The 25,151-nt window shown below is 43.8% G+C and overlaps 2 protein-coding genes across 5 annotated transcripts in view; both read left to right on the top strand.

Moving 5' to 3' along the window:
- Gtf3c2 (general transcription factor IIIC subunit 2) overlaps positions 1-17,882 on the top strand; it is a 25,605-nt gene extending 7,723 nt beyond the window's left edge. For all 3 annotated transcript variants that reach the window (XM_008835053.3, XM_008835055.3, XM_029564482.1), the window contains 15 exons: positions 4,110-4,204; positions 4,533-4,610; positions 5,302-5,400; positions 6,038-6,265; positions 6,417-6,528; positions 6,713-6,821; positions 8,119-8,144; positions 8,332-8,461; positions 13,440-13,584; positions 13,682-13,843; positions 14,029-14,116; positions 14,368-14,496; positions 16,052-16,204; positions 16,337-16,444; positions 16,726-17,882. In XM_008835053.3, the coding sequence (XP_008833275.2) occupies positions 4,110-4,204; positions 4,533-4,610; positions 5,302-5,400; positions 6,038-6,265; positions 6,417-6,528; positions 6,713-6,821; positions 8,119-8,144; positions 8,332-8,461; positions 13,440-13,584; positions 13,682-13,843; positions 14,029-14,116; positions 14,368-14,496; positions 16,052-16,204; positions 16,337-16,444; positions 16,726-16,944 (1,881 nt within the window). In that variant the 3' untranslated portion in view covers positions 16,945-17,882. The remainder of the gene's footprint in view (positions 1-4,109; positions 4,205-4,532; positions 4,611-5,301; positions 5,401-6,037; positions 6,266-6,416; positions 6,529-6,712; positions 6,822-8,118; positions 8,145-8,331; positions 8,462-13,439; positions 13,585-13,681; positions 13,844-14,028; positions 14,117-14,367; positions 14,497-16,051; positions 16,205-16,336; positions 16,445-16,725) is intronic.
- Positions 17,883-20,623: 2,741 nt separating this feature from the next.
- Positions 20,624-25,151, top strand: part of Mpv17 (mitochondrial inner membrane protein MPV17) — a 15,609-nt gene continuing 11,081 nt past the window's right edge. Inside the window, exons 1-2 of one of the 2 annotated variants that reach the window (XM_029564481.1) lie at positions 20,624-20,714; positions 21,205-21,279. In XM_029564481.1, the coding sequence (XP_029420341.1) occupies positions 21,210-21,279 (70 nt within the window). In that variant the 5' untranslated portion in view covers positions 20,624-20,714; positions 21,205-21,209. The remainder of the gene's footprint in view (positions 20,715-21,204; positions 21,280-25,151) is intronic. The other variant, XM_008835050.3, reaches the window with a different exon arrangement.

Below are 25,151 nucleotides of genomic sequence, written 5' to 3'. Positions count from 1 at the left end.
CTAGAAAAAAGTCAGAACAGGGCAATTTTCAAATGTTCATATGAGAGTCCTGACAAGGGCTTCCAAAAGCATTCCTCATTTTTCTTTTGTCTTCCAAGGCTGGACTCTAGAGTGATGGGTTTAGGATTTGCTTTCAGATATTTTGATAACTGTTGGAGTGATTAGAATCAGTGTCAGTTCCCTCTCAAAGGCTTCTAGATACGGGGAGAAAACAAATTTATCCATTATTTTAGAATAGCTGGTTGTCTCCTTTAGCTACAGGTGGGCACTACAATATTGGAGACCAAGATTTGAAGTCTTATATCTGAGCAGCACTTTCTGGTTAGGAACAAAATCATCAATGAGAAATAATTGTCTAAATAACTTTTTATAGTCTTAAGCCTAATGTCTGGGACATGTAATCCCTTGAACGTTTAAAGAAATATATTGATGACTTTACTCTTTGGTTATACTTTCCTTTTGGGCGTTTAAGAACATACAGTTGGCCCAAATAAATCAATTTATTTTTACACTTAAAGTCATTTGAGGGTCTGTTCCTCAGGGGTCACATGGGCTTGGGAGGAGCTCCTGGCTCCTTTTACCAGTTCCATCTATGTGAAGATAAGTCAAAGGTCCTGCTCGACCATGTCTGGCTTCACTTGGAAGCATGAATGAGATGTTTCCTCTGAGTTGACCCTCCTCTTTGTAGACTGGACACTGGTTCAAGTCCATCTCATGGGGTCTCCATGTCCTCCCTGAACAAGAAGACAGGTGACTCACCACAGTTAGAGGATATTTTGAGAGATGTTCCATAGTCCCCTGGAACTTAGTTGACCTTGGAGGGCAAGGGGCAAAAACTGTCCTTTAAGTCCCTCGGACCACATTAGTATAGGCCTCAAAGTATGGCTGTTAAACATCCAAAAAGGTTAGTTCTACCAGTCTGGTACTTTTGATTACCATGTGCTATGTAGATAAGGCTGGGTAAAAAAACAAATATTCTCAGATAAACCTTGACTAGATACATATTTTGTTCCTTAAACTAGTTGACTAAACTATGACCATAGAAATTTTAAGATTATGTATATATTATTTTTGTCTCATGCTTTATATATCATAACAAACCTAAACAGATCTTCATCACTTGCTTAGGTTGTGGTCTTTTTGAGACAGGGTCTCCCATAGCTCCTCAGAGATCTGCCTGCCTCTGCCTCCGGAGTGCTAGGATTAAAGGTGTGTGCCATCACCCTCAGCGGATGAGCTAGGTCTTTTTTTTTTTTTTGGTCTTTTTGAGACAGGGTCTCCCTGTAGCCCCAGCTGTCCTGGAACTCACTACGTAGACCAGACTGGTCTTGAACTCACAGAGATCCGCCTGCCTCTGCCTCCCAAGTGCTGGAATTAAAGGTGTGTGCCACCACACCCGGCGAGCTAGGTCTTTTTAAGAAATATTTATTATTTTTATTTTATGTGTATTGACTATATTGCCTGCATGTAAGTATGTGCATCCATGTCGTGCAGTGCCCACAGAAGTCAAAAGAGGGTGTCAGATCACCTGGAACTAGAGTTAAGGATGACTCTTAGCCACTTGGGTGCTGGGAACTAAACCTGGGTCCTCCAGTGCTGCTGAGCCATCTCTCTAGCCCTTGAGCGAGGTCTTGAAGGGGCAAGTATGAGTTTTCCAGAGGTATTTTATTTCCTAGAAATAGGTTGTAAATGCTGGTTTTGTTTGTTTTTAGTTGTGGTAAAATATACATAACATGCAACTTATTTAAAAATGTACAATTCTGTGCCATAAGAGCATCTGCACTATTGTGCAGTCATCGTCACTATCCATGTCTGGAACTTTGGTAGTACTGAGCATTGAATCCAGGGCCTCATGCATTCTGGGCAAGTGCAACACCATAGAGCTACCTATGAGCCTTAATTTCCTGAGTATTAGCATTATAGGTATGCACCACCAAACCCAGCTCAGACAGGAATTCTGTGTGTGTGTATATGGTGGGTACTGAGTGTCTTGAAATCTTCCTGTCTCAGCCTCCAAGTAGTTGAGATTATCAGCTTATGCTACATTTTGCTGATTTGTTTTTTTTTTCTTTCAGAACTGTTTCTGTTGTTTTTTTTCCAGAACTGTTTTTTTTCCAGAACTGTAGTTGTCCCTAACTAAAGCTGTAGAATGTTTATAAGTAGAAAAATAACATGGTTAGGAAATAGGTCAAACTGTATTGACACTCAGAAGACAGCTTCTAGTTACCCAAATGAAAGATGGCAAGTTCCAAATCAGCCAGTGAAGAAAGCAGAAGTGGGGAACAGATTGAGGAGATAAGAGAATTAGCAGGATTTGGGAGATGAAGGAAGGAAAGAGTTGATGAGGAGTTTCTAGCTGTGTGGTGGCATCATGGGAGTAGGTGGCTAGGACTGACAAGCTGCCTTTATGATAGGTGGAATACCTGTGGGCCATGGGCCACTCATTGGAATTATCTGGTGTCTGTGGGGTCAGTGCCTTACTTCCATGAGTACACACTTTAAGGGAGCACTGAGACCCTCAGGAAGCAAGATAACTGACACTTTGGTGCCACATTTTATTTGTTGTATATGGGTGCTCACTGCTACAGTGCATATGTGGAGGTCAGAAGACAACTTGTGGGAGTAGGCTCTTAACTTCCACCATGTGGGTCCTAGCGCTTGAATTCAGGCCATCAGACGTGGCAGCTAACACCTTAACCTACTGAGCCACCTTGCCAGCTCTAAAAAAATTTTTGGTCTTTTTGAGACAGGGTCTCCCTCTAGCCTCGCTATGTAGACCAGGTTACACAGAGCTTCCCCCTGCCTCTGCTTTCCGAGTGCTGGAACTATGGCATGTGCTACCACGCCTGGCTCCAGCCCTACAAATTTTAAAGAAAGAAATTTTTTGAGACATGTTTTTGTTGTAGCCCAGGCTGGCCTTGAGCTCTCTGGTTAGTTCAAACTGGTCTCAAATTCAAGATACTGCCTCAATTTCCTGAATACTAGCATTATAGGTGTACACCACCAAACCCAGCCCAGACAGGAACTCTGTGTGTATGTACACACAGAAGTGTGTATGAATATACACATATGCTTGCCCATTCATGCTGCAAGTGTAGGAGGCCAGAGGTGGGCATTGAGTGTCTTTATCAATCTCCACTACATTTTTTGAGATGGGGTTTCTCACCCTGAGGCTTGGTGTTTTGGCTCGACTGGCTAGCCACAAAGCCTTTGGGACACCCCCCCCCCAAAAAAAAATCCACCTAGAATTATAGGTATGAACCACCATACGCAGCATTTATTTTATTTATATTTTATGTGTATGAGTGTATTGCCAGCATATATGTAAGTGTGCTGCATATGTGGAATGCCCCACAGAGGCCAGAAGAGGGTGTTGGATCCCCTGGAACTGGAGTTGTTGATGGTTGTTAGCTGTCATGTGGGTACTGGGAACTGAATCTGAGTCTTGTACAAGAGTAGCCAGTGCTCTTAACTACTAAGCCATCCCTTTAGCCCCTTTTTTCTTTTGCCTTATTTTTTTTTCCTTTTTTTCTTTTGAGACAAGTTCTCCCTGTAGTCCCAGCTGACCTGGAACACACAGTGATCCTCCTGCCTCTGCCTCCCAAGTGCTGTTTTGCCTCAGTCCTTAATATGACTATATGGACCTATAACTTATAGAAAAGTTGAGAGTGGACCAAGTTTATCAAGATGTAAACTGTATAATTGGGCTTAAAGGTGATAGTGTAATCCCTGGGACATGGATGAGATTCCAGGACTGTGTATATAAAGAACTTTCCTTGACCTGACCCATCAGAGCAGGGAAAGTCTACAAAGGAATATTTGAGATGTGGAAAGACTAGGTAGTGACTGTCTCACTGAGCTGGGGTTTCAGATGATACATAGGAGTCCTTGGAGTCAAATGCCTTAGAGATTGGAGGGAAGTAAACAGAAAATTAGTAAAATTTGTAACTTTGATAGATAATAATGAAGCACAAATCTATTAAGATGCTGATAGGGCAGTTGGAGGATATGTAATGCTAAGGAAAGTTAAAAATTGAAAAATAAACTGTCTTTTGGGACTTTCTCCAGCTTAGAAAGTTCTTTATGTTTTTTTTCAATTTGATCCTCAGAAGCAGAAACCACACTGCCGGGGCATGGCTCCCAATGGTTTACCCAATTACATCATGGCTCCTGTTTGGAAGTGCCTCCACCTCACCAAGGACCTGTGAGATTTGGGCATGGGCTGAGGGCAGATGGGTGGAGGAGGAATGTAGGGACCATCTAGAAAGAAAAGCATTTGCTTATGGGTAGAGTATGGTGATGGCATTCATTACTAAAAGATACTGTCCAAACACAAGTGCTCCAGAACTCTTTAATTAGAAGGAAATGAAATGGAAGTTCTGTTTCTCAGTTGCATTGACCACATTTCAAGTGCTAGCAGCTGGCATATTATAACAGACCACAGCCTTATTCCCACCCTCGCAGAAAGCGCTGTTAGTGCTGCTGTAGAGTCGCTCTCCTTTTCCACTGATGATGCTTCTGTTTCTCTATAGCCGAGAACAGCAGCATTCGTTCTGGGAGTTTGCTGAATGGATTCCTGTAGCCTGGAAGTGGCACTTGTTATCTGAACTGTAAGTTGACATATCTGAAACTGTAATACTTTTCTGTTGCTCTGATAAAATACCCCGATAAAAGCTCTTAAGGGAGAAAGGGTTTATTTTGGCTCACAGTTTGATGGCATGATGGCACAGTCCATCATGGTAGGAAGTCCTGGCAGCAGGACCTTGAGGCAGCTGGTCACTGTGCCTCTAGTCAGGAAACAGAACAGTGGATGCTTGTGCTCAGCCAGCTTTCTCTTGTGTAGTCCAGGACCTAAGCTGGTGGAATGATACTGCCTCCATTAGGGTTAATCTTCCCACTTTAGTTAACTAACCAGGAAAATCACTTACAAGCATGTTCAAAGGCTAATCTAGGTAAATCCTCACAGATGTGCCCAAAGTCTTTTCTAATGGATAATTCTATGGCCTGTCAAGTTGACAGTATTAACCATCACAAAATCCTAGGAGTGACAAAAGAGGCTTTTTTTGCAAGGGGGGCGGGTGTCTTTTTTGAAGCAGGTCTCGCTATAGCACCAGCTGGCCTGGAATTCGATATGTAGACTAGGCTGGCCTTGACCTCACAAAGATCCTCCTGCCTCTGCCTCCTGAGTGCTGGGATTAAAGGCGAGTGCCTAGCCTGACAAAGGACTCTCAAGTGTATAGTAGGAATTCTGGGATGGTAAAACTCTTCCAAATTCAAGCTGTTATTTTTGCCTTCCCACAGTGAAGCAGCTCCCTACCTGCCCCAGGAGGAGAAGTCTCCACTGTTCTCTGTACATCGTGAAGGGATTCCTGAGGATGGCACAATCTACCGAATAAACAGGTAAAGATTACAGCGCAGAAGGCTAGGCATGGTGGCATATACCTTTAATCCCAGCACTCAGGAAGCAAAGGCAGGAGGATCTATATGAGATCTAGGCCAGCCTGGTCTATGTAGGGAGTTCAGGCCAGCTGAGGCTATAGGGAGACCCTGTCTCAAAAAGCAAAACAAAAAAAAATTATAGCTCAGCCTTTTTTTCTGATTGTGCGAGAGAGAAATGGAAAAATGAACTTTAGGAGGCATAGCAGATTAGCCCTGTCCCCTCCTGAAGGCTGATCCTGGCTCGTCCTAAGGATAGAATCCCAGCTGTAGTTGGCCAGTCTTCTCTTAATTTGCAGTGCTCATTGCTTCCTACAAGCTGAACTGTGGGAAGCTAGAGTGACTTGGGCAAGTCAGTTACAAGATGACATGTACTGAGCCTGAAGAAACTCCTCTCATCTTTGAAGATGAGCTAGAGTTCATCTCTGAGAAGGCCAGGAGGGAGATAAAAGTCATAGCAGAGCACTGTCCCTACCTGTAGAATGTTCTTGATGTTCAGGCCCTTACATAAGCCAGGTCATATTCATTCTAGCAGAGCTTCCATTTTGTCTTCCTTGTCTTTTACTAACCTCTTTGTTACCCCATCTTTGACTTTCTCTAGATTTAGCTCAATCACAGCACATCCAGAGCGCTGGGATGTGTCCTTCTTCACAGGAGGACCACTCTGGGCTCTGGACTGGTGCCCAGTGCCTGAAGGGTCAGCAGCCTCACAGTATGTGGCCCTTTTCTCCAGCCCTGACATGAATGAGACACACCCACTGAGCCAGCTTCATTCAGGCCCTGGGCTGCTGCAGCTCTGGGGCCTTGGGACATTGCAGCAAGAAAGCTGGTGAGGTGGGGCTGGGACACTGCCACAGGCAGGTGGGTGAGGGAGAAACAAGGCTGGGGAAGGGCTTGCATTGGACTAAGACAAGGAGAATGGAGCTCCAGTAGTCCTAGGCATTTCCTACCTACTCTCTTTACATGCTTTCTCTCTCCAGTCCTGGCAACAGGGCCCACTTTGTCTATGGGATTGCTTGTGACAATGGCTGTATCTGGGACCTCAAGTTCTGCCCCAGCGGAGCGTGGGAGCATCCAGAAACTCTTCGGAAGGTACTTCAAGTTGACTGTAGGCTGGTCCTGGGCATTCTTTGTTGGAGGAATAAAGGTTGGCATGTGGTGGATGGAATTTTTCCAGCAACTCTGTGTCATATTTTCAGGGACCAGAACATCAGAGGTTTTCTGAGAGGCACCTGAAGGCAGCAAGCCTTAACAAGTATCTACTTTCACTTTCTAGGCTCCTCTCTTGCCCCGGTTGGGTCTCTTGGCTCTTGCCTGCTCAGATGGGAAGGTGCTGTTATTCAGTCTGCCACATCCTGAAGCCCTGTTGGCTCAGCAGCCCCCAGGTGAGTAGTACAGCTGCAGTGGTGGTAGCCAGAGCTTTGTAGGCCTGTCTGCCTCCCCTGGCCTCTTCTGTGTGCAGTCTCTAGCATAAAAACTTACTCAGTCCGCCAACCTGAATTATCACTTCAATGGTTCATTCTTGAACTTAAATCCTTTCTCTTTTGCAGGCTAACTGTACCCTTTAGCACTTTTCTCTCCCTCTTCCCTATTCTGCTACTGGGCCCTCAGAAATGGGCTGTGTAAAGAGATGCCAAGGGCTGAGTCTGACAAATAGGACTCATGTCCCCTACTCTACTTTTTTCCACCCAATCCTGATCTTACCCCCCTGCTCCCACCCTCACAAACATTCCTACACAGTATCTTTTGGAAGGAGTCAGGAAAGGCAGCTCCTATACATTGGTTTTTTTGTTTGTTTTTTTAACAGTACTGAATATTTAAAGAAAAGGGAATCTAGGTTTAAACTGTAGGAAGTCTTGTGTTTGGTGGTCAGGTAGAGGAATAGGTTGAAGCAGAACTAGGAAGGAAGTAATTAGGCATGTTCAGTCCTTTGACATTGTGGCATGATGTTGTCATTGTCAAAGTTCATACCCAGGAACCTCAAAATTGAGTTACAAAAAAATTTTAAAGTCTCAATGTTTTAAGGAAGTTACTATTTTGTGTTGGGTTTCATTCTCAGCTATCTTTGGCTGCATGTAGCCTGTGGATTAGACATACCTGGTAGATGTTTTCTTTAGAGTGTTTGGAGATAAAGAACAGATAATGAGGGTGGTAGCTGGGGTGAATAAGAGCCAAAGGGGGGGTTTTGTGTGTTTTTGTTTTTGAGACAGGGTTTCACATACTCCAAGCTGGCCTTGCTATGTGGTTAAGAATGATTTTGAACTTCTGGTCCTCCTGCATCCATCTCCTGAGTCTGGGATTGTATGGATGTACTAGTATGTACTACCACACCCAGCTTTGTGTGTTTCTTTGTAGAGGAAACAGTAGGGTATATTTATTTACAAGTATGAGAATAACTGTAAGGAAAGAGCAAGTGGAAATACAACAAGAAAAGGAGATCTAACCAAATGAGCAAAGTTCTAGAAACAGAAGAGAACAGAGTGGAGGGATTAACAGTTCTGATGGAAGACTAGTATTGGGAAAGAAGATGGGGACAGATGGAGGCAGGGACAGAAATTTGGTGGTGAGGAAGAATGAAGAAAGGCCCTTGCCTAGGCATAGGGTCTGGATCTCAGCAAGGCCTGAGTAGGCACTCAGACCTCTGGATCCAAAGCATCAATTGCTGCTTTTCTTCCCTTGCAGATGCTATGAAGCCTGCCATCTATAAGGTGAGTGAGGAACCTGTTCTCTTACTTGAGGCTCCATCTTCTAGAGCCTTATCATACAGATTCCACAGTGAGTTTTTCACCTCTGAAAAGTGCCCCCCCCCCACTTGCTGAATTAAAAACTGATTTTAGTTCTTGTTGCAAACAATACGGACCACTAACACTGTCTTTATCTCTTCTGACCATGTAGGTACAATGTTTGGCAACCCTTCAGGTGGGATCTGTGCAAGCTTCAGATCCCTCTGAGTGTGGTCAGTGCCTTAGCCTGGCCTGGATGCCTACCAGGCCCCACCACCACCTGGCTGCTGGATATTATAATGGTAAAAACAAAATAAAACATAAGCACCTGTTGCTCTTTAATCTTTTTTTGGTGGGGGGGTGTCTTTTTGAAACAGGGTCTGTAGCACCAGCTAGTCTGGAACTTACTATGTAGACCCACCTGCCACTGCCTCCCAAGCACTGGGATTAAAGGTATGTGCCACCACACCCGGCTCTTTAAATTTTATATATGCTTGGGTTTGGGTTGTTTCTTTTCCTTTTGGTTGAGCATGGCATATTATAGTTACAAATATTTAAGCAATGTAAAAATAAATCATTATCATTTTTCTACTTAGAAAATTATTAAGAGTAGGGGCTAGCAATAGAACTCAGTTGGTAAAATGCGTGCCTAGTAGTATGCTCTAAGCTCTGGGTTCAGTCTCCAATACTGTATCAGACATAATGGTACAATCCTGTAATCCCAGCATTTAGGAGGTGCAGGAAGGAGGATGAGAAGTTAAACATCAGGGGTATAGCTTAGTGATAGAGTATTTGACTGCAGAACTTCAAGGTTATCATGAAAATAGCAATTTGAGGGACTGGAGAGATGGTTCAGCAGTTCAGAGAACTGTCTGCTCTTGCAGAGGACTCATGTTCAGTTCCCAGCACCCGCATGGCACCTAGCAGCCATCTGTAACTCCAGTTCTAGGAGATCTGATGCTTTCTTCTGACCTCCTTGGGCATTGTACAACATGTACATACATGCAAGTAATATTCTCATACACATAAAAAATAAAAATAACTTTTTTTTTTTTTTTTGTCTTTTTGAGACAGGGTCTCCCTGTAGCTCCAGCTGTCCTGGAACTCACCATGTAGACCAGGCTGGCCTCGAACTCACAAAGATCCGCCTGCCTCTGCCTCCCAAGTGCTGGGATTAAAGGCGTGTGCCACCCTTTATAAAAATAACTTTTTTAAAAAAACAATTTGGGGTCAGCCTGGGCTACATAGGGAGCCCTTATTTTAGGAAAAAAAAAAAAAAAAAATGGAAGCTTGCACATGTGAACTGGTGGCAATGGTGGCATCAAGCACAGGACCCATGCCAACTCAGACGAGGGCCCAGAGTGGAATGAGAAATGGGTGATAGGTCAACCCTAGACTGGGAACTATTGGAGACTGATTACTACTGGGTGAGGGAGAGTATCCCTTACTTACTATTTCTAGATAAGCTGACTACTGGAGAGTGGATAAATTTGCACTGAAGGAAATCTGGGTACAATGCTTGATTGGATAGGACTTAACATGTATGACAGAATACATGAGATCTGGTTGGGGGTTGGGGGATCATGAATGAGGGAGGAGGATCTAAATTTGATTAAGAATTGTTGTATGAAATGTCCAAAAGCTCAATAAAAAGGTTTTTTTTAACCCAAAAATAAAAATAATTTTAAAATAGAAGCTTTAAATTAAAAAAAAAAAAAAAGAAAGAAAAGACATGAGGGGCTGGAGAGATAGCTCAGCAGTTAAGAACACTGGCTGTTCTTGCAGGAGACCCGGGTTGGAATCCCAGCATCCACATGGCAGCTAACAACTGTCCATTACTCCAGTTCCAGGAGATCTGATAGCCTCTTCTGTCCTCTACGGGCATTGCACGACATGGGTACACTTACCTACATGCAGGCAATGCACGTACACATAAAAGTAATAAAAATATTTTTAAAAAAGGACATGAACATAATTTAATGTAGTTCTCTATAAAGATTAAAAAAATAGTGAATATATGCTAGTAAAAACATGCCAATTAAGAGTGAGATTGAGGCATAAGCAAATGGCTCAGTCGTTGTCAAGTCTAATGACCTGAGTTCAATCCTTAAAACCCATACAGTAGAAAGAGAGAAGCATCTCCTACAGGTTGTCCTCTAACCTCCACATGCCCACTGTCATTAAAAAAAAAAAAACAAAACTGGAGGGCAGGTGAGCGTCTCAGTGGGTAAAAGTGTTTGCCACCAAACTTGACCACGTAAGTTCAATCCCCAGAACCCACATAGTAGAGAGAACTGACTCCTTCAAGTTGTCTTCTGACTTCCACACATCCTGGCTAGTTTGGGACTTGCTATGTAGACCAGGCTGGCCTCAGACTCACAGAGACCCTCTTGCTTCTGCCTCCTGAGTGCTAGGATCAAAGACATGCTCATCAAATGGTTCTAAAGAAAAGAATTAGATGTGCCTTTAATCTCAGTATTCAGGAAGCAGAGGCAAGTGGATCTTGAGACTGAGACCAGCTTGGTCTGCATGGCAAATTCTGGGCCAGCTGAGGCTACAGAGAGACCTTATCTCCAAAACAAAACCCACACCCTACACCCCACACCCCTTCAAAGAAAATGGAAAAAGAGCTAGTAAGTACCTAGCATTCACAAGGCGCTGGGTTCAATTCCCCCAGTTCCTCAAATAAATAGAAAATTTTAAATATACTTTCACTTATTTGGGGGGGGGGTTGGTACAAAGGTCAGAGAACAACTGACCTTTGGTGGTTCTTCCATCTTGTAGGCCCTCAGGGTCAAATTCAGGTCATCAGGATTAGCATAAGTGCCTTTACCTGCTAAGCCATCTTGCTGGCCCTATTTTTATTACTCTTAAGTGACAGTTTCTTTTTCCGAGAGCAGTAGACTTTTACGAATATTAGGAAATTAGCACTCTTATACTTCTTGTGTCCATTTTTTCTTTCTGGTAGCATTTTTCATTGTGAGGGTACATGCTGGTACTATATTGCTGTTGTGCCCCTTTCCCTGTCCTCTCAGTGCTGGTGACTGAATGTAGGGCCTTGCACATACTAGGCAGGAGCACTGCCACCGAGCTCTATCTCCAACCCCAACTCTGATGCCTTAGCATAAGTAATGAATGATTGAGTATCTGCCCAAGTCCTCTTAACTCGGTGTCCCTCCTCCATTGCTGAATTATTCTTATGACTTGCCTGTGTAATTCAGTGTGTAAGTTTTTTTGAGAAACATTTATAAATGCTACCCTCTCTTAAGGTGTACAAGTGGTTTTAGCTACAAAGTTTCCTAGCTATAGTTTTTAAGGTTTTTATTGTCTCTGTGCACGCGCGTGCGTGCGTGTGTGTGTGTGTGTGTGTGTGTGTGTGTGTGTGTTTGAGACAGCGTCTCTGTAGCCCCAACTGGCCAAGAGCTTGCTATGTAGACCAGGCTAAACTCGAACTTACAGAGATCTGCCTGCCTCTGCCTCCCAAGTGCTGGAATTAAAGGCATGTGCCACCACGTCTGGCTTTATCCTTTGTCTTTATCAAAGTTATATTTCCTATTTGTCCATTTGTTGTCTATTTTCCCTCTGCATTTTGTTGCTTTTGACTTTTTGCCTATTTTTTAAAATTTATTATTTTTATGTGTATGAGTGTACTGCCTGCATGTATGTAAATGCACCTGTGTCATGCAGTACCCGAGGAGGTCAGAAGAGGGTGTTGAATTCCCTGGAACTGAAGTTACAGATGGTTGTTAGCTGCCATGTATGTGCTGGGAACTGAAGCCTGGGTCCTCTGTAAGAGTAGCCAATACTCTTAACCACTGAGCCATCTCTCCAGCCCCTCTTTGCTTCTTCTTATAGAGCAGAAAATTTTCTGTAACAAACCAGATTGTGATACTTTTTAGGCTTTATGAGCTAATTGGCCATTATTGGTACTAAATTTTGCTATTATAATATATGGAATCATCCCTAGACATTGGGTAAATGGATGAGTGTGACTATGTTCCACTGTAGCTTTAACAAAACAGCTAGCCTAAGCTAGGCATTGTGGCTCACATCTGTAATACCAGCACATGAGAAGCAGAGGTAGGAGGACTGCTGTGACTGTGAAGCCAACCTAGACTGCATACTGAGACCCTGTCTCAAAAAAGTGGGGTGAGGCTGAGGATGTAGCTCAATGGTAGAGCACTTGTCTGGCATGCATGAGGCATGTGCACTCTGAAGAGCCAAAAACAAAAATGACAACAGGCTATATCTGAGCTGTGAGTTATAGTATGCCAGCTGATATCCTAGAGGGTTTTTGCTGCTTTTTTTTTTCCTTATTCTTTGTGTCAGTTTTGCTGTATATCCCAGATTGACCTCAAATTGGAGATCATCCTACCTCATCAAATAATAAGCATCATAATAAGCATTTGCCACTATGCTACCTGGATATATACTATTTTCAAATTCCTTTATTTTGAGGCTAAAGAGATGACTTGGAGGTTCAGAACATTTACTGTTCTTGCAGAGGACCCAAGTTTGGTTCCCAGCATCCACATCAGGCAGCTCACAAACACCTGTAATTCCAGTTCCAAGGGATCCAGTGCCCTCTTCTGGCCTCCGTGGGCACTTGCACTCACACATGTACACATCCACAGTCAGACAGACACACACATATATTAAAAATAAAATCGTTTTAAAAATATTTTTATGTGTATGAGTGTATTGCCTGCATGTATATGAGTGCACCTGTGTCGTGCAGTGCCATGGAAGTCAGAAGAGGGTTTCAGATTCCCTTGGAACTGGAGTTAAGGATGGTTCATAGCTGCCATGTGGGTGCTGGGAATTGAACACGGGTCCTCTACAAGAGCAGTCAGTGCTCTTAACCGCTGAGCCATCTCCTCCAGCCCTAAAAATAAAATCTCTATTTTATTTTATTTTTATTTTGTGTATGAGTACTTTGCCTGCTTTTTTTTTTTTTTTGGCCTTTTTGAGACAGGGTCTCCCTGTCTCAAAAAGGCCAAAAAGAGAAAAATCCCTTTACTTTTATTTAGTAGAGAGTAGTAACCATCAGGTATATTCAGCCTGAAACTGCAGATCCAGGATTGAGCTATTACTTTTTGGTTGCTGAGAATTGGAGCTAAACTGTTAGTTTGAGCATTTAAGCTGTGGAGGGAGTACTAAGCAGCTGATCATTCTTTCATTTAGTTTGGATTTGAGAGTCCTGGGATTCCAGAGAAAAAAAATGAAAACATGGAATTGAGAACCTGTCTTATATGCCTGCTCCTTCTATCCCTACTTTAGGAATGGTGGTTTTCTGGAACCTTCCCACTAACTCACCTCTCCAACGGATACGGCTCTCAGATGGCTCCTTAAAGCTCTACCCCTTTCAGTGTTTTCTAGCCCATGACCAGGCTGTACGTACAATTCAGTGGTGCAAAGCTAACAGGTACAGAATCAGAGGGCCGGGGAGGAAGACTGGAGGACTGTAGAAGGCTGACTAGTCACTTTCATATTTATTCTGATCTTGATCTATTTTTTTTCAGTCATTTCCTGGTCTCTGCAGGGAGTGACCGGAAAATCAAATTCTGGGATCTTCGACGACCTTATGAACCAATAAACTGTATCAAGCGCTTCTTGAGTACAGAACTATCCTGGCTGCTTCCCTACAATGGTGTCACCGTGGCTCAGGACAACTGCTATGCCTCGTACGGCAAGAGGAAGATAGGAGTTCTGGGGACAGGCCTGAAGGGTTGGGGTGCAAAGTGTGCCAAATTAATTGTTGCAGGGAAAGGAGGGTTCAGTTTGTTTGGTTAGATATTTTGAATTCTGTAAGAAATGAATCTACTCTTAGAAGAAGGAAGGTTTTATTTCATTTCCTTTTCTCATATAGCTATGGTCTCTGTGGAATTCATTATATTGATGCTGGTTACCTTGGTTTTAAAGCCTACTTCACTGCTCCTCGAAAAGGCACTGTCTGGGTGAGCCTCTCTCCTTTCCCCAATCTTCATTATGAAGGAGAATGTTCATTTGCTCACTGGGTAGTTAGGAACAGACTGTAATTTGGGTGCAAGGAGAAACAACTATATGCTAGCTTATCATTAGGGGCATGAGTTATGGTAAACTCATTTTTGTTTCTATGTGTGTCTTTCTTCCTCAACCTCAGACAACTCAGTCGTTACTATATAAATGAATAGGTGGGTGAATGAGTGAAATACATCTCTTCTATTAGAGTCTTTCAGGTTCTGACTGGCTCGGGACAGTAGCGGCAGGAGATATATCTGGGGAGCTCATTGCAGCTATATTGCCTGATATGGCGTCGAACCCAATCAATGTCAAGAAGCCTGCAGAAAGGAGATTTGTAAGTATATGAACATCTAGTGGCATCATCACCTGTAGCCCATAATCTGCTACCAGTTCTTGGTAGAGTGCAAATTTGTACTTGTTTTTCTAGCCCCAATTCTGTCTTTGGAAGTCATGACAAGGAATTGTGTATAATCTTTCCTATGCTCCTAGAACTGAGCAGATTTTTAAAAAATGCTTTATAGCCAGGTGTGGTGGCGCATGCCTTCAATCCCAGCACTTGGGAGGCAGAGGCAGGTGAATTCGAGGCCAGCTGGGGCTATGGGGAGACCCTGCCTCAAAAAGACCTATATAGATGATTGATGGGGAGACCCTGCCTCAAAAAGACCTATATAGATGATTGATTGATGGATGGATGGATGGATGGATGGATGGATGGATGAATGATGTGTTTTGAGTGTATTGCCTGCATGTATGTAAGTGCTCCTGTGTCATGTAGTACCTGTGGAGGTCAGAAGAGGGCAGCTGATCCTCTGGAACTGGAGTTAATAGATAACTCTTAGCTGCCAAGTGGGTGCTGGGAATCAAACCTGGGTCCACTGCAAGAGTAGCCAGTGCTGTTAATCACTGAGCCATCTCTCCAGCCTCCTTTTTAAAAGTTAAAACACTTTATTATGTTTTATTGATTTATTTGGGCGGGGGAGTAACACACAAGTCAGAGGAAAACTTGTAGGAGTTGGACAACATGCAGGAGTCAGTTTTCTCTCTGCCACGTGGGTTCTGGGGAATGACATTGAGTCTTTAGGCTTGGCTACATGTCTTTACCCACCAAGCTATCTTGCCATCCCCTAATTTTTATTGTTGTTGTACTTTTTTAAAATTATATTTATGGGGCTGGAGAGATGGCTGAGTGGTTAAGAACACTGGTTGTTCTTGCAGAAGACCCGGGTTCGGATCCCAGCACCCACATGGCAGCTAACAACTGTCCATAACTCCAGTTCCAGGGGATCTAATGGCCTCTTCTGTCTTCCGTGGGCATTGCATGACATGGGTGCACTTACCTACATGCAGGCAATACAGTCATACACATAAAATAAAAATAAAATATTAAAAATAAATTACATTTATTTTGCGTGTGATGGGGGAATGACGTGCATTCACTTTATCCATCAAGCCATCTCACTGGCCCCTGAGCATATATTTAGGCATAACTGCTTTCTTCCATTCTTAAAGACCTTCCTACAATAAATCAGTTTTCTTTCTGCTTTTGTGTTCAGTATTATAAAAACTAATCTTGGGCTTGAGAGACGCACATAAAGCCTGATGAGCTGAGTTTGATTCCCCGGGACCTACAAGGTAGAAGGGGGGAAACAATTCCTTCAAGTTATTCTCTGGGTTCTAATGTTTACCACAGCACTCCTCCATAGACAGATAAATAAGTATTAAATAAAAGCTGAGCATGGCACACGCCTTTAATCCCAGCACTTAGGAGGCAGAGGCAGTTGGATCTCTGTAAGATTGAGGCTAGCCTGGTCTACATAGGGAGTTCGGCCAGCTGGGGCTACTGGGAGACCCCGTCAAAAAACCAACTAATCTCATGGTCTCTTTTCTAGCCTATATATAAAGCAGATCTGATACCATACCAGGACAGTCCAGAAGATCAAGATTACTCTTCTGCTTCATCTGAGGCCCCCAATCCTCCCAAAGCTAGAACATACACTGAAACCATCAACCACCACTACTTGCTCTTTCAAGATACAGATTTGGTAAGTTGAGACTAGGAGTAAGTGTGGCATAGTAAAGGTAGAAAGTGTTGGTCCTTGTGTAACAGGAAATCCTAAGGAATTCCAACATAATGGTGCAGAGCTTTTTCCCTTGATTCCACTTCTGCTCCCCAGAGTTCCTTCCACAATCTGCTCCGTAGAGAACCAATGCTGCGCATGCAGGAAGGAGAGGGACATTCTCAGCTTTGCCTCGACAGGCTGCAGCTGGAGGCTATTCATAAGGTAAGAACCTTGTCCTGCACATCTTTCTCTCCTTCCATTTTCATTTTCCCTCAACTCTGGGCCTGTGACTGTGAAATGAGATATAAAGAGGCAACCGAGATGGCTAAGAAGGGAAAGCAGCTTTGAGAAAAGCCTCTGGATCACAGTATATGAACCTCATTCATTAGATCTCTCTTGTGGTCCAGGCTTCTGATTACGACCGGTTTTTGAAGCTCATGCAGGTAAGGTCACTCTGAAACACCACTCCTGAGCCTCTCTTTGGTTTTCTGTTCTCTTCACAGGTACGTTTCAGCCCAAACCTGGACTCCTACGGATGGCTGGTATCTGGGGGGCAGTCAGGGCTGGTTCGGATCCATTTTATCCGTGGACTCACCTCCCCGCTGGCCCATCGTGTGCAGCTTGAAAGCCGAGCCCACTTCAATGCTATGTTCCAACCATCCTTTCCAACTGAAGGGCCTGGTTTCTCTCCAGCCAGCCATTGCCTTCTGCCCAATCCCTAGTCTGGTCCAAACAGGACCCTTGGATTGAAGTCTACCAAGAACAAATGGTCCCCATGCATAGAGCATAGGAACTGGGCCCTTGGACAGTGATGGTGCCAGGCCTGGATCTTTAGGCCTACCTGCCCAGGACTCCTTAAATCCCTCTCCTTCCACAGACTTCTATGGTCACAGCCCCCTGCGGGTAGGGGGGCTCTCCCTCCACAATGATCCTCTGCCTAAAACCATGGCTCATAAGAAACACTCAGGCCTGACCTAGGCTTGGGAGTCAAATTGCTCATATTGAGCATATTGTGAAGGAGGTAAAGCTAAGTAAAGGTACTGGGTGTTTTTGAGACCACTTGTGAGTGGGTGTTTGGAGAATCGGAAAGGTATCTTCATGAAGGCTTCTGTATATTTCCAGGATACAATGTTATTGCCTTCCAAACTTCTCTTTAGAATAACCAACACACAGGCCCAATGGGGGTGACAGTAACTTATTGTACTGAAGCTGCTCATAATACTTCTTTAACTGAGGACCACCACAAACACCCTACCAGTAGAAGAACAGTGACTTAGCTATTGTTCCTGCTTGTGAAATATTCTCAATCATTGATCATTTGACCCCACTTGAACACTCATAGATAGTGGTGTTTTTAAAAACTTTAAAGCTGGTCATGGTGGTCCACACCTGTAATCCCAGCATTTGGGAGGCTGAGGCAGAAGGATCACAAGTTTGATTGCAGCCTGGGCTATATAGTGAGACTCTGTCTCATAAAACCAAAAAGAAAAAAAAATCTTCCTTTATATCACGTCAGAGTATACCTCTATTAATTTTACTAGTGGGTGTTAGGAAACCTAATCATTCTTCCCTGTGATTGCCCTTTTAAGTACTTAACAATAGCTATCATGTGTTTTCCAACTCATTTTTCTTCTAGATTAAATATCTTTAGTTATTTCAATCATTCTTTTACACGTCATGATTTTTTATCTTCATGATATGGTCACATTGTTGACTTATTAAACATGTTTAAACTGTATAGAAAATATTTAGAACCCAATAATGTATTGTTACCTTGATAGAGACCTCTTGTGGGAAGCTGCACCCTCACATTGACTATGATACTGCCTCACCAGCACAGGCAGACCCAGTGATGTGAAACCACCAGATCACGGCCTTGGAACATAATAATACAGGCTGAGGTTTGGAAGGAAGTAGATCATTTTAGGAAATAGAAAACAAATAGGCAGCCAGCTCCCTCTTTGTAAGGAATGCAGCCTACATTAACGTCTGCCTGAACAAAACTCGATTTTAGGGCACTCAAGACTAATCATGTATCTCGGAACAGCTTTCTACCTGAGTAGTATAAGTGATTTTTCAGAAAATCTTTGAGAATCAAGTAGTTCAGTCCCCTTCCTCTACAGAAGAAACAGACCTGTAGGAAACCAGGCCCTTTAGCAGCATAAGGACCACAACCCATGTTGGTGTGAAGGAGCCATGTGTTGTACCACTCTGATCCAGCTCAGGCTGTGTCAGGTTTGCTTTTTAAACTAATAAAGAAGTGCCTTCCATAACAGAGAAGCTTGGCTCATCCTGAAGAGCAACCCCTTGATATTTACTGTACAGCCACCTTTTTCCTACTTGCAGTGGTAGAAAAGATGGGGCCTGGGAGCTAATGGTTGAGATTATAGGTTGGTGCCAGCATGCTGGCCCTGCTCGCTGTTGAATCAGCCCTAATCTTGATCTTCAAAAGAAAATGTGGGCAGTGTTTCTGATCTTTTTCCTTCATGAAATCTTTTCCCCGGTCTGTTTATCTTCCTTTCTTCCCAGTCTATCATTTCATGCTCCATTGGTTCCTGCACTTTTCTACTGTGCGCCTTTGCTTAGGCTATTGTCTTCTCCAGCTGTCTTTTTCATCATCACCTAAATACTGTTCATCCTTCAAGACCCCCATCTCAGGGCTGGGAGCAGTAACTCAGTGATAGAGCATGTGCAAGGCACTGGCTTTAATTCCCACACATCGTAAAAATCTCAGTGCAGTTTCACTTTCAACAAGGAGCTTTCTAGATTTCTCCAGGGAAAAATATATATTCTTTGCGTACAATCTAAAGGAGAAGGCAGGGTAAAGAAACAATATTAAGCACTTATTTTGCATATTACCGAGTTCTATGAGGTAGGTATTGCTATTTTATGAAACGAAGATTAGATTGAGAGGTTAGGCATTCTGAATAAGTTCACACTACTACTAGTATTGACACAGGGATTTGAATCCATAGTCTTGGTTGAAGATACAACTTTCCAATCTACCACATTTGGCTTCCTATTACATTTACCAGTGTAAAGTCACTCCTTTAGCATGTACATAGAAAACTGAATGCTGAATCCTTACTCTCCCTCTAATAGCTGTGGCAGGATTCTTCCTGTGTTAATCTTATAGGAATTGAAAAATGAGCAGATGGGAGAGAAGCAAAGACTCTGTGCCTGGTGAATCTGTTAGGAATGTAGAAATTCCCACAGACCTAGAAAAGATAGATTCACTTTAGGGTGTTAGAACTGGAGGGAATAAGAGGCTCTCTAGTGTGCTGATTTTCAGACAGTTGTGTGCCTCTGCTTAAAATGGTTCTAGAAATAATGCTTTTTAAGAATCTTTTAAGTGTATGAGTATTGCCTGCATGTGTGTAAGTGCAGCCATGTTGTGCAATGTCTGTAGAGGTCAGAAGGAACTGGAGTTATGGATGGTTGTTAGCCACCATGTGAGTGCTGGGAACTGAACCCAGATCCTCTGCAAGAGCAGCCAGTGCTCTTAACTGCTGAGCCATTGCTGCAGCCCCAGAAGTACTTTTTTTTTTTTATTTTTATTTTTAAATCTTTGAGACAGGGTCTCCCTGTAGACCCAGCTGTCCTGGAACTCACTATGTAGACCAGGATGGGCTTGAATTCACAGAGGTCTGCCTGCCTATGCCTCCTGAGTGCTGGGATTAAAGGCATGCGCCACCATGCCCGGCCCAGAAGTACTTTTTTAAATAGAGGCATTAGAACTCTCCCATGGGCCTCCTCCATGCACAAATAAAACTGTAAGCCTATTTTATGGACAAGGAAACCAGTGATCACGAAGGTCGTGCAGCCTTTAGTTATGGAGTCAGTACCAGATGCCTGGGGTTCTGTAATGCCAATGTTTTTCATGGAAGTCGATTCCACGCAGCATCTCTTAAAGGGACATTGTGGGTAAAACACTGAACTATTTGATAAGAAGACCACAATAGGAACAAGTCCCAGTACCACCCACTCAGGAGCTTACAGTTGAGGCTAAAGGTGGGTGTGTTGGTGAACGCCTGTAGTCCCAGCGCTTGGGAGGCAGAGGCAGGTGTATCTCTTGTGAGTTCCAGGCCAGCTGGGGCTACAAGGAGAACCTGTTTCAAAAAGACCGAACACACACCCCTCTCTGCAGGTTTGGACTAAACTAGCACCTTTAGTTTCCAGACTGCTGTAATCGAGAAGGACGTCAGGACTGGCCAGCTCGGGGAGGGGGAACTGTGGGGACGATCCGGTTGACAACCTTGGGTGGAGAGAAGAGAAAAGGTACAGGGAGGCTGAGTCAGGTCCCACCCCGAGGCTTGCGCGGGAGACTGCGCAGACTGGGTCTCTAGCACCTTGGGTCACTTCCGCTCCTCAGCTACTGCAAGGGTCCACTGGACTGCCCGCAGGCGGGCGGAAGGGGCGGGACATGATACGGAAGTCCCGGGCTAGCTCCTTTCACGTGGGAGGGGCTGCTCTGTGAGTAGCTGGTGCTCAGGTGAGTGTGGGTTCTCTCTGGTCACTGCCCCAAAGCGCTGTGCGCCTTGAGCTCCTGCAAGGCATGTGTACGTTCCAGGTCCAGGTCATGCTTTATTTCCCGTGTGGAGTTGCACTCAGGAAGGATGCGGTTTAGTTCCAAGTGAGCCTGAATTTGGGCCCCGACCATGTTCACTTTTTGGAGACCCAGACTCTGGACAAAAGCTGGAGTAAGCCCATCTCGTTCCCCAGGTCGGGACTGGAGGTCTCCAAGCAGCCTTGCTTTAGAACCAGGATTGAGATGGCAGGTGGCAGTCACCAGACGTTCAGTAGTTGCCCACGCCCTTCTCCAGTTGTCCAAAGCAGCCATGTGATAGGACGCTGCCCAATAATCCTTTCTGAGACCTCTACCACTTATTGGAAGTGGGGAGAGTGAACACAGGGAAAGTCAGGCCTGTCTTTTCTCTGTGGAGTGGGGCAGTGGGAGTGACCCTTTCCTCTTGGTTTGACAGGAGGCATGGCACTCTGGCGGGCATACCAGAGAGCCCTGGCTGCTCATCCGTGGAAAGTCCAGGTTCTGACAGCTGGTGAGTGTCTATGGGACCAGAGTGGAATTAGAGTTGGCTGATTTGGGGAGAAAGAGGTTCGCATCATGATCCTCGTTACCTCTTTGTTTAGCCCCCTGGAAAAGCTGATTTTCTCACATCCCAAATTGTCTCGTTTTGGAGGGCTAGGTCTCAAAACTATTCTTAAGGGCTACGCAGTTGGTGTAGCTGTACATTAAGATTTGAAGGTCTTCAAAAAACCGTGACTACTAAGTGCATCATCCTTAAGTATACTAGCATTGATGCCATTCCCAAGGCAGAAACAGGCAGATCTCTGTGAGTTCAAGACCAGTGTGGTCTCCATATGTTCCAGATCAGCCAGGCCTATGTAGTGAGACCCTGTCTTAAAAACAAAAAGCATTGCCCCAAGAAGTCCCAGCTTGAAAAACTAAATGTTTTCTTCCTAACATTTTATAGTATGCCAAGCACTTTCATATACATACATTGTGCCATAGGGCCTCGAAAGGTCAGTGAGTTAGGATTGCTTGAGCCCACATTAGATCCCACACCCAACACTTGCGGAAGTCAGGACTTAAACTTTAGTTTATTTTTCTTAGTACTGTTTTTTGGGTTTGTTGTTGTTGTTGTTGTTGTTGTTTGTTTTTTTTTGTGAGGTACACCAGTTATATATCTGTAGTTTAAATAGTATTAAAACTGAGCACTTCTGAATCAGCACCCAGCTTTGGGACTCTTTGAACCCATCTCCCCAATTCATATATCCCAAGAGATTACTGCTTTTTTTGTTTAGTTTTTATCTTGAGACAAGAGTCTCACTCTATGACCCAGCCTAACCTGGAACTCACTGTCTAGCTCAGACTAGTCTTGAACTTGGAGCAGTCCTTCTACCTCAGCCTCCTGAATGTTGGGATTACAAGTGTGAGCCACCACAGCTAGCGAAGATGACCACTTTCCTGAGTTTTGCATACATCATTATTTCACTTTTTAAAAACAGTTTATTACCTATGTGTGTATCGGCAAGCAGTATACTAACCAGGGGCTTTTTACTTCACATCCAGTAATAGAGTAGTAGCTTATCACTCTAGGCATCTCCCTGCATCTATTACCACCTTCATTTTTCAGGTTAGTTAATGCAAGGGGATGGGACAAAGAGCATCAGCTGGCCTCTGATCATTAAAGTAGTAAAGAGGGTTATCAGGTTCTAAACATAGGTCTTGAGGCCGAAGAGATGGTTCAGTGGTTATGAGCACTGGTTGTTCCTGCAGAAGACCCAAGTTGGGTTCCCAGCACCCACATGGAGGCTAACAGCCATCAGTTCCAGTTCCAGGGGAATGACACCCTCCTCTGGCCTGTGTGGGCATTGCATGACATGGCTGCACTTATATACATACAGGCAACTTACATATACATAAAATAAATGAATAAATAAGTTTAAAAACCATAGGTCTTGTCTAGGTTTAGAGGTAGAATCCAGTATTCTAATGAGGACTATGGACTTCTGAAAAGAAAGGGGGAGGCTACTGAAAGCCATGGTAGAACAGCAATCCTGTTACCAGAATAGCTCTACATCAGCACTAGGAACTTCGCTGCATGACTGGCCAGGAGGTGAACCCTTTCGCCCCTCCCTAGTCCCCCACTAGCCTCCTGTGCCCATCCACCTCTTGTCCTTAAAGTGTCCAGCCTGCATGACTCACCTGGCTGCGTGTGTGGTGACTCACGCTGGACTGTGTGCCTGTGATGGGAACTGACACGCTGGGCCCTTTGCCCAGCCTCAGATTCCCTCAGGGCCCCTAACTGCCAGATGGAAGTTTCCCCTTGTGGCTGTCAAGAATGGAGAGGGAAGTATAGTCTTTCTTTGTTGTTTGGTTTGGTTTGGTTTGGTTTTTGAGACAAGGTTTCATTATGTAGTCCTGGCTGGCCTGGAACTTGTTGTGTAGATCAAGCTGGGCTTGAACTCACAAATATCCACATGCCTCTGCCTCCCAAGTGCTGGGATTAAAGGCATACACCACTACATCCAGCTAGGAATGATAGTCTTTATGTCCCTTCCTAAGAGAGCCATAGTTGACAAAGGCAGGAACTTATGGTCCAAGGGACCATAAGCAGAAATGAGCAGAAATGTGGCTCAGTGGGGGTTCTGGTTTCTCTGTGCTAGGATGCTCATAGAGCTTCATATGCACTCTTCCTGAAATTATCATTTGGTCCTGAATCAACCTGTTTCCCCCTAGCATTTTTCTCAGACTTTCCTTCCTTGCTTCTCAGGGTATTTGGACCAACCTACAAAAAAAGGGGGAAGTGGATTTAGCTCATTGAGCCATTTTTGGACCCTAGCACAGTGGCTCTTTAGGTCCCATGGGATAGCTCACACTGGAAAGCAGAACAGAGATTTCAGACTTGGAATTAGCAGACCAAGATTTAAATCTTGGAGCATAGCACTTAGTAGCTGCCTGATTAGTCCACATCAATAAACCTCTTTGGGCCTCAGTTTCCTCATTTAGAATTTAAAAGGTCAGTTACAGGAATTACCTCTATGAAGAAGCTTTGGAAATTTTATTTATCATTCATGATACTTTTTATCACATTTTTTTACATTTATTTATGTATGTGTGTGTGTGTGTGTGTGTGTGTGTCCCATTTCACAGCAGTGTGTGTGTGTGTGTGTGTGTGTGTGTGTGTGTGTGTGTGTCCCATTTCACAGTACATATATGGAGATGAGAGGACAACTTGTGGAGATTAGTTCTCTTCCACCATGTGAGCCCTGGCAATTAACTCAGGTTTTAAGACTTGGTGGCAAGAACCTTTACCCCCTAAGCCATCTCTCCAGCCTGTGTACTTTATTTTGAGACAGATGGGCCTTGAACTCACTCTGTAGCCCAACTGATCTTGAATTTGCAGTCTTCATGCCTCAACCTCTCAGATAGATAGGATTACAGGTCTGCACCACTGGCAGGTGGATCTCTGTGAATTTGAGGCCAGCCTGGTCTAAGTGAGTTCCAGGTCAGCTGGGGCTACAGGGAGACCCTGTCTCAAATGCTCACACACACACACACACATATATATATATAATTTTTTATTTTGTATATATGAGTGTATTGCCTGCATGTATGTAAGTGCACCCATGTCGTGCAGTGCCTATGGAGGACAAAAGAGGGCATTGGATCCCCTGGAACTGGGGTTACAAACAGTTGTTAGCCAACATGTGGGTGCTGGGAGTCAAACCTTGGTCTTCTGCAAGAAGCCAGTGCTCTTAACCACTGAGCCATCTTTCCAGTCCCTGGATTTTTTTTTTTTAAAGCAAGGTCTCAAGTAGCCCAGGCTAACCTTCAACTTACTGTGTAGCCAAGGATGACCTTGAACTTTTTAAAAATTGGTTTTAGTTTTTTCAAATAAATTGTTTATTGGGCTGGAGAGATGGTTCAGTGGTTAAGAGCACTGACTGCTCTTGCAGAGGACCCAGGTTCAATTCCCAGCACCCACATGGCAGCTACGAACCATCCTTAACTCCAATTCCACCGGAATCCGAAGCCCTCTTCTGACCTCTGCGACATTGCACAACATGGGTGCACTCACATACATGCAGGCAAAATACTCATAAAATTAAAATAATAAATAAAATATTTTTTAAAATATATTAAAAAATAATTTATTGATATGAAGTTTTATCTCTGAAGAGATTCTAGAACAGTGAGGCTTAAACTCACTAATTTTCAGTCTGACAGATGTGAACCCTACCCTCTTCGGTCTTATTAGTGTGAGAACATCATAGGAGAACATGCTTATTTGATTGTATCTGCCAAAGGAACATGTGAAATTATTTTTTAGCAGTCTCTAAAACTATCTCAGGCTCATTATAAGGGAGTCGATTTTCAGTAAGAAGTTCTTGGATTTGACTCTGT

Source organism: Nannospalax galili, unplaced genomic scaffold (genome assembly GCF_000622305.1).
Source record: "Nannospalax galili isolate Female #2095 unplaced genomic scaffold, S.galili_v1.0 scaffold517, whole genome shotgun sequence".
NCBI lineage: Eukaryota > Metazoa > Chordata > Mammalia > Rodentia > Spalacidae > Nannospalax > Nannospalax galili.
Note: the sequence above shows the minus strand (reverse complement) of the source record. Positions and strands in the feature narration are given on the sequence as shown.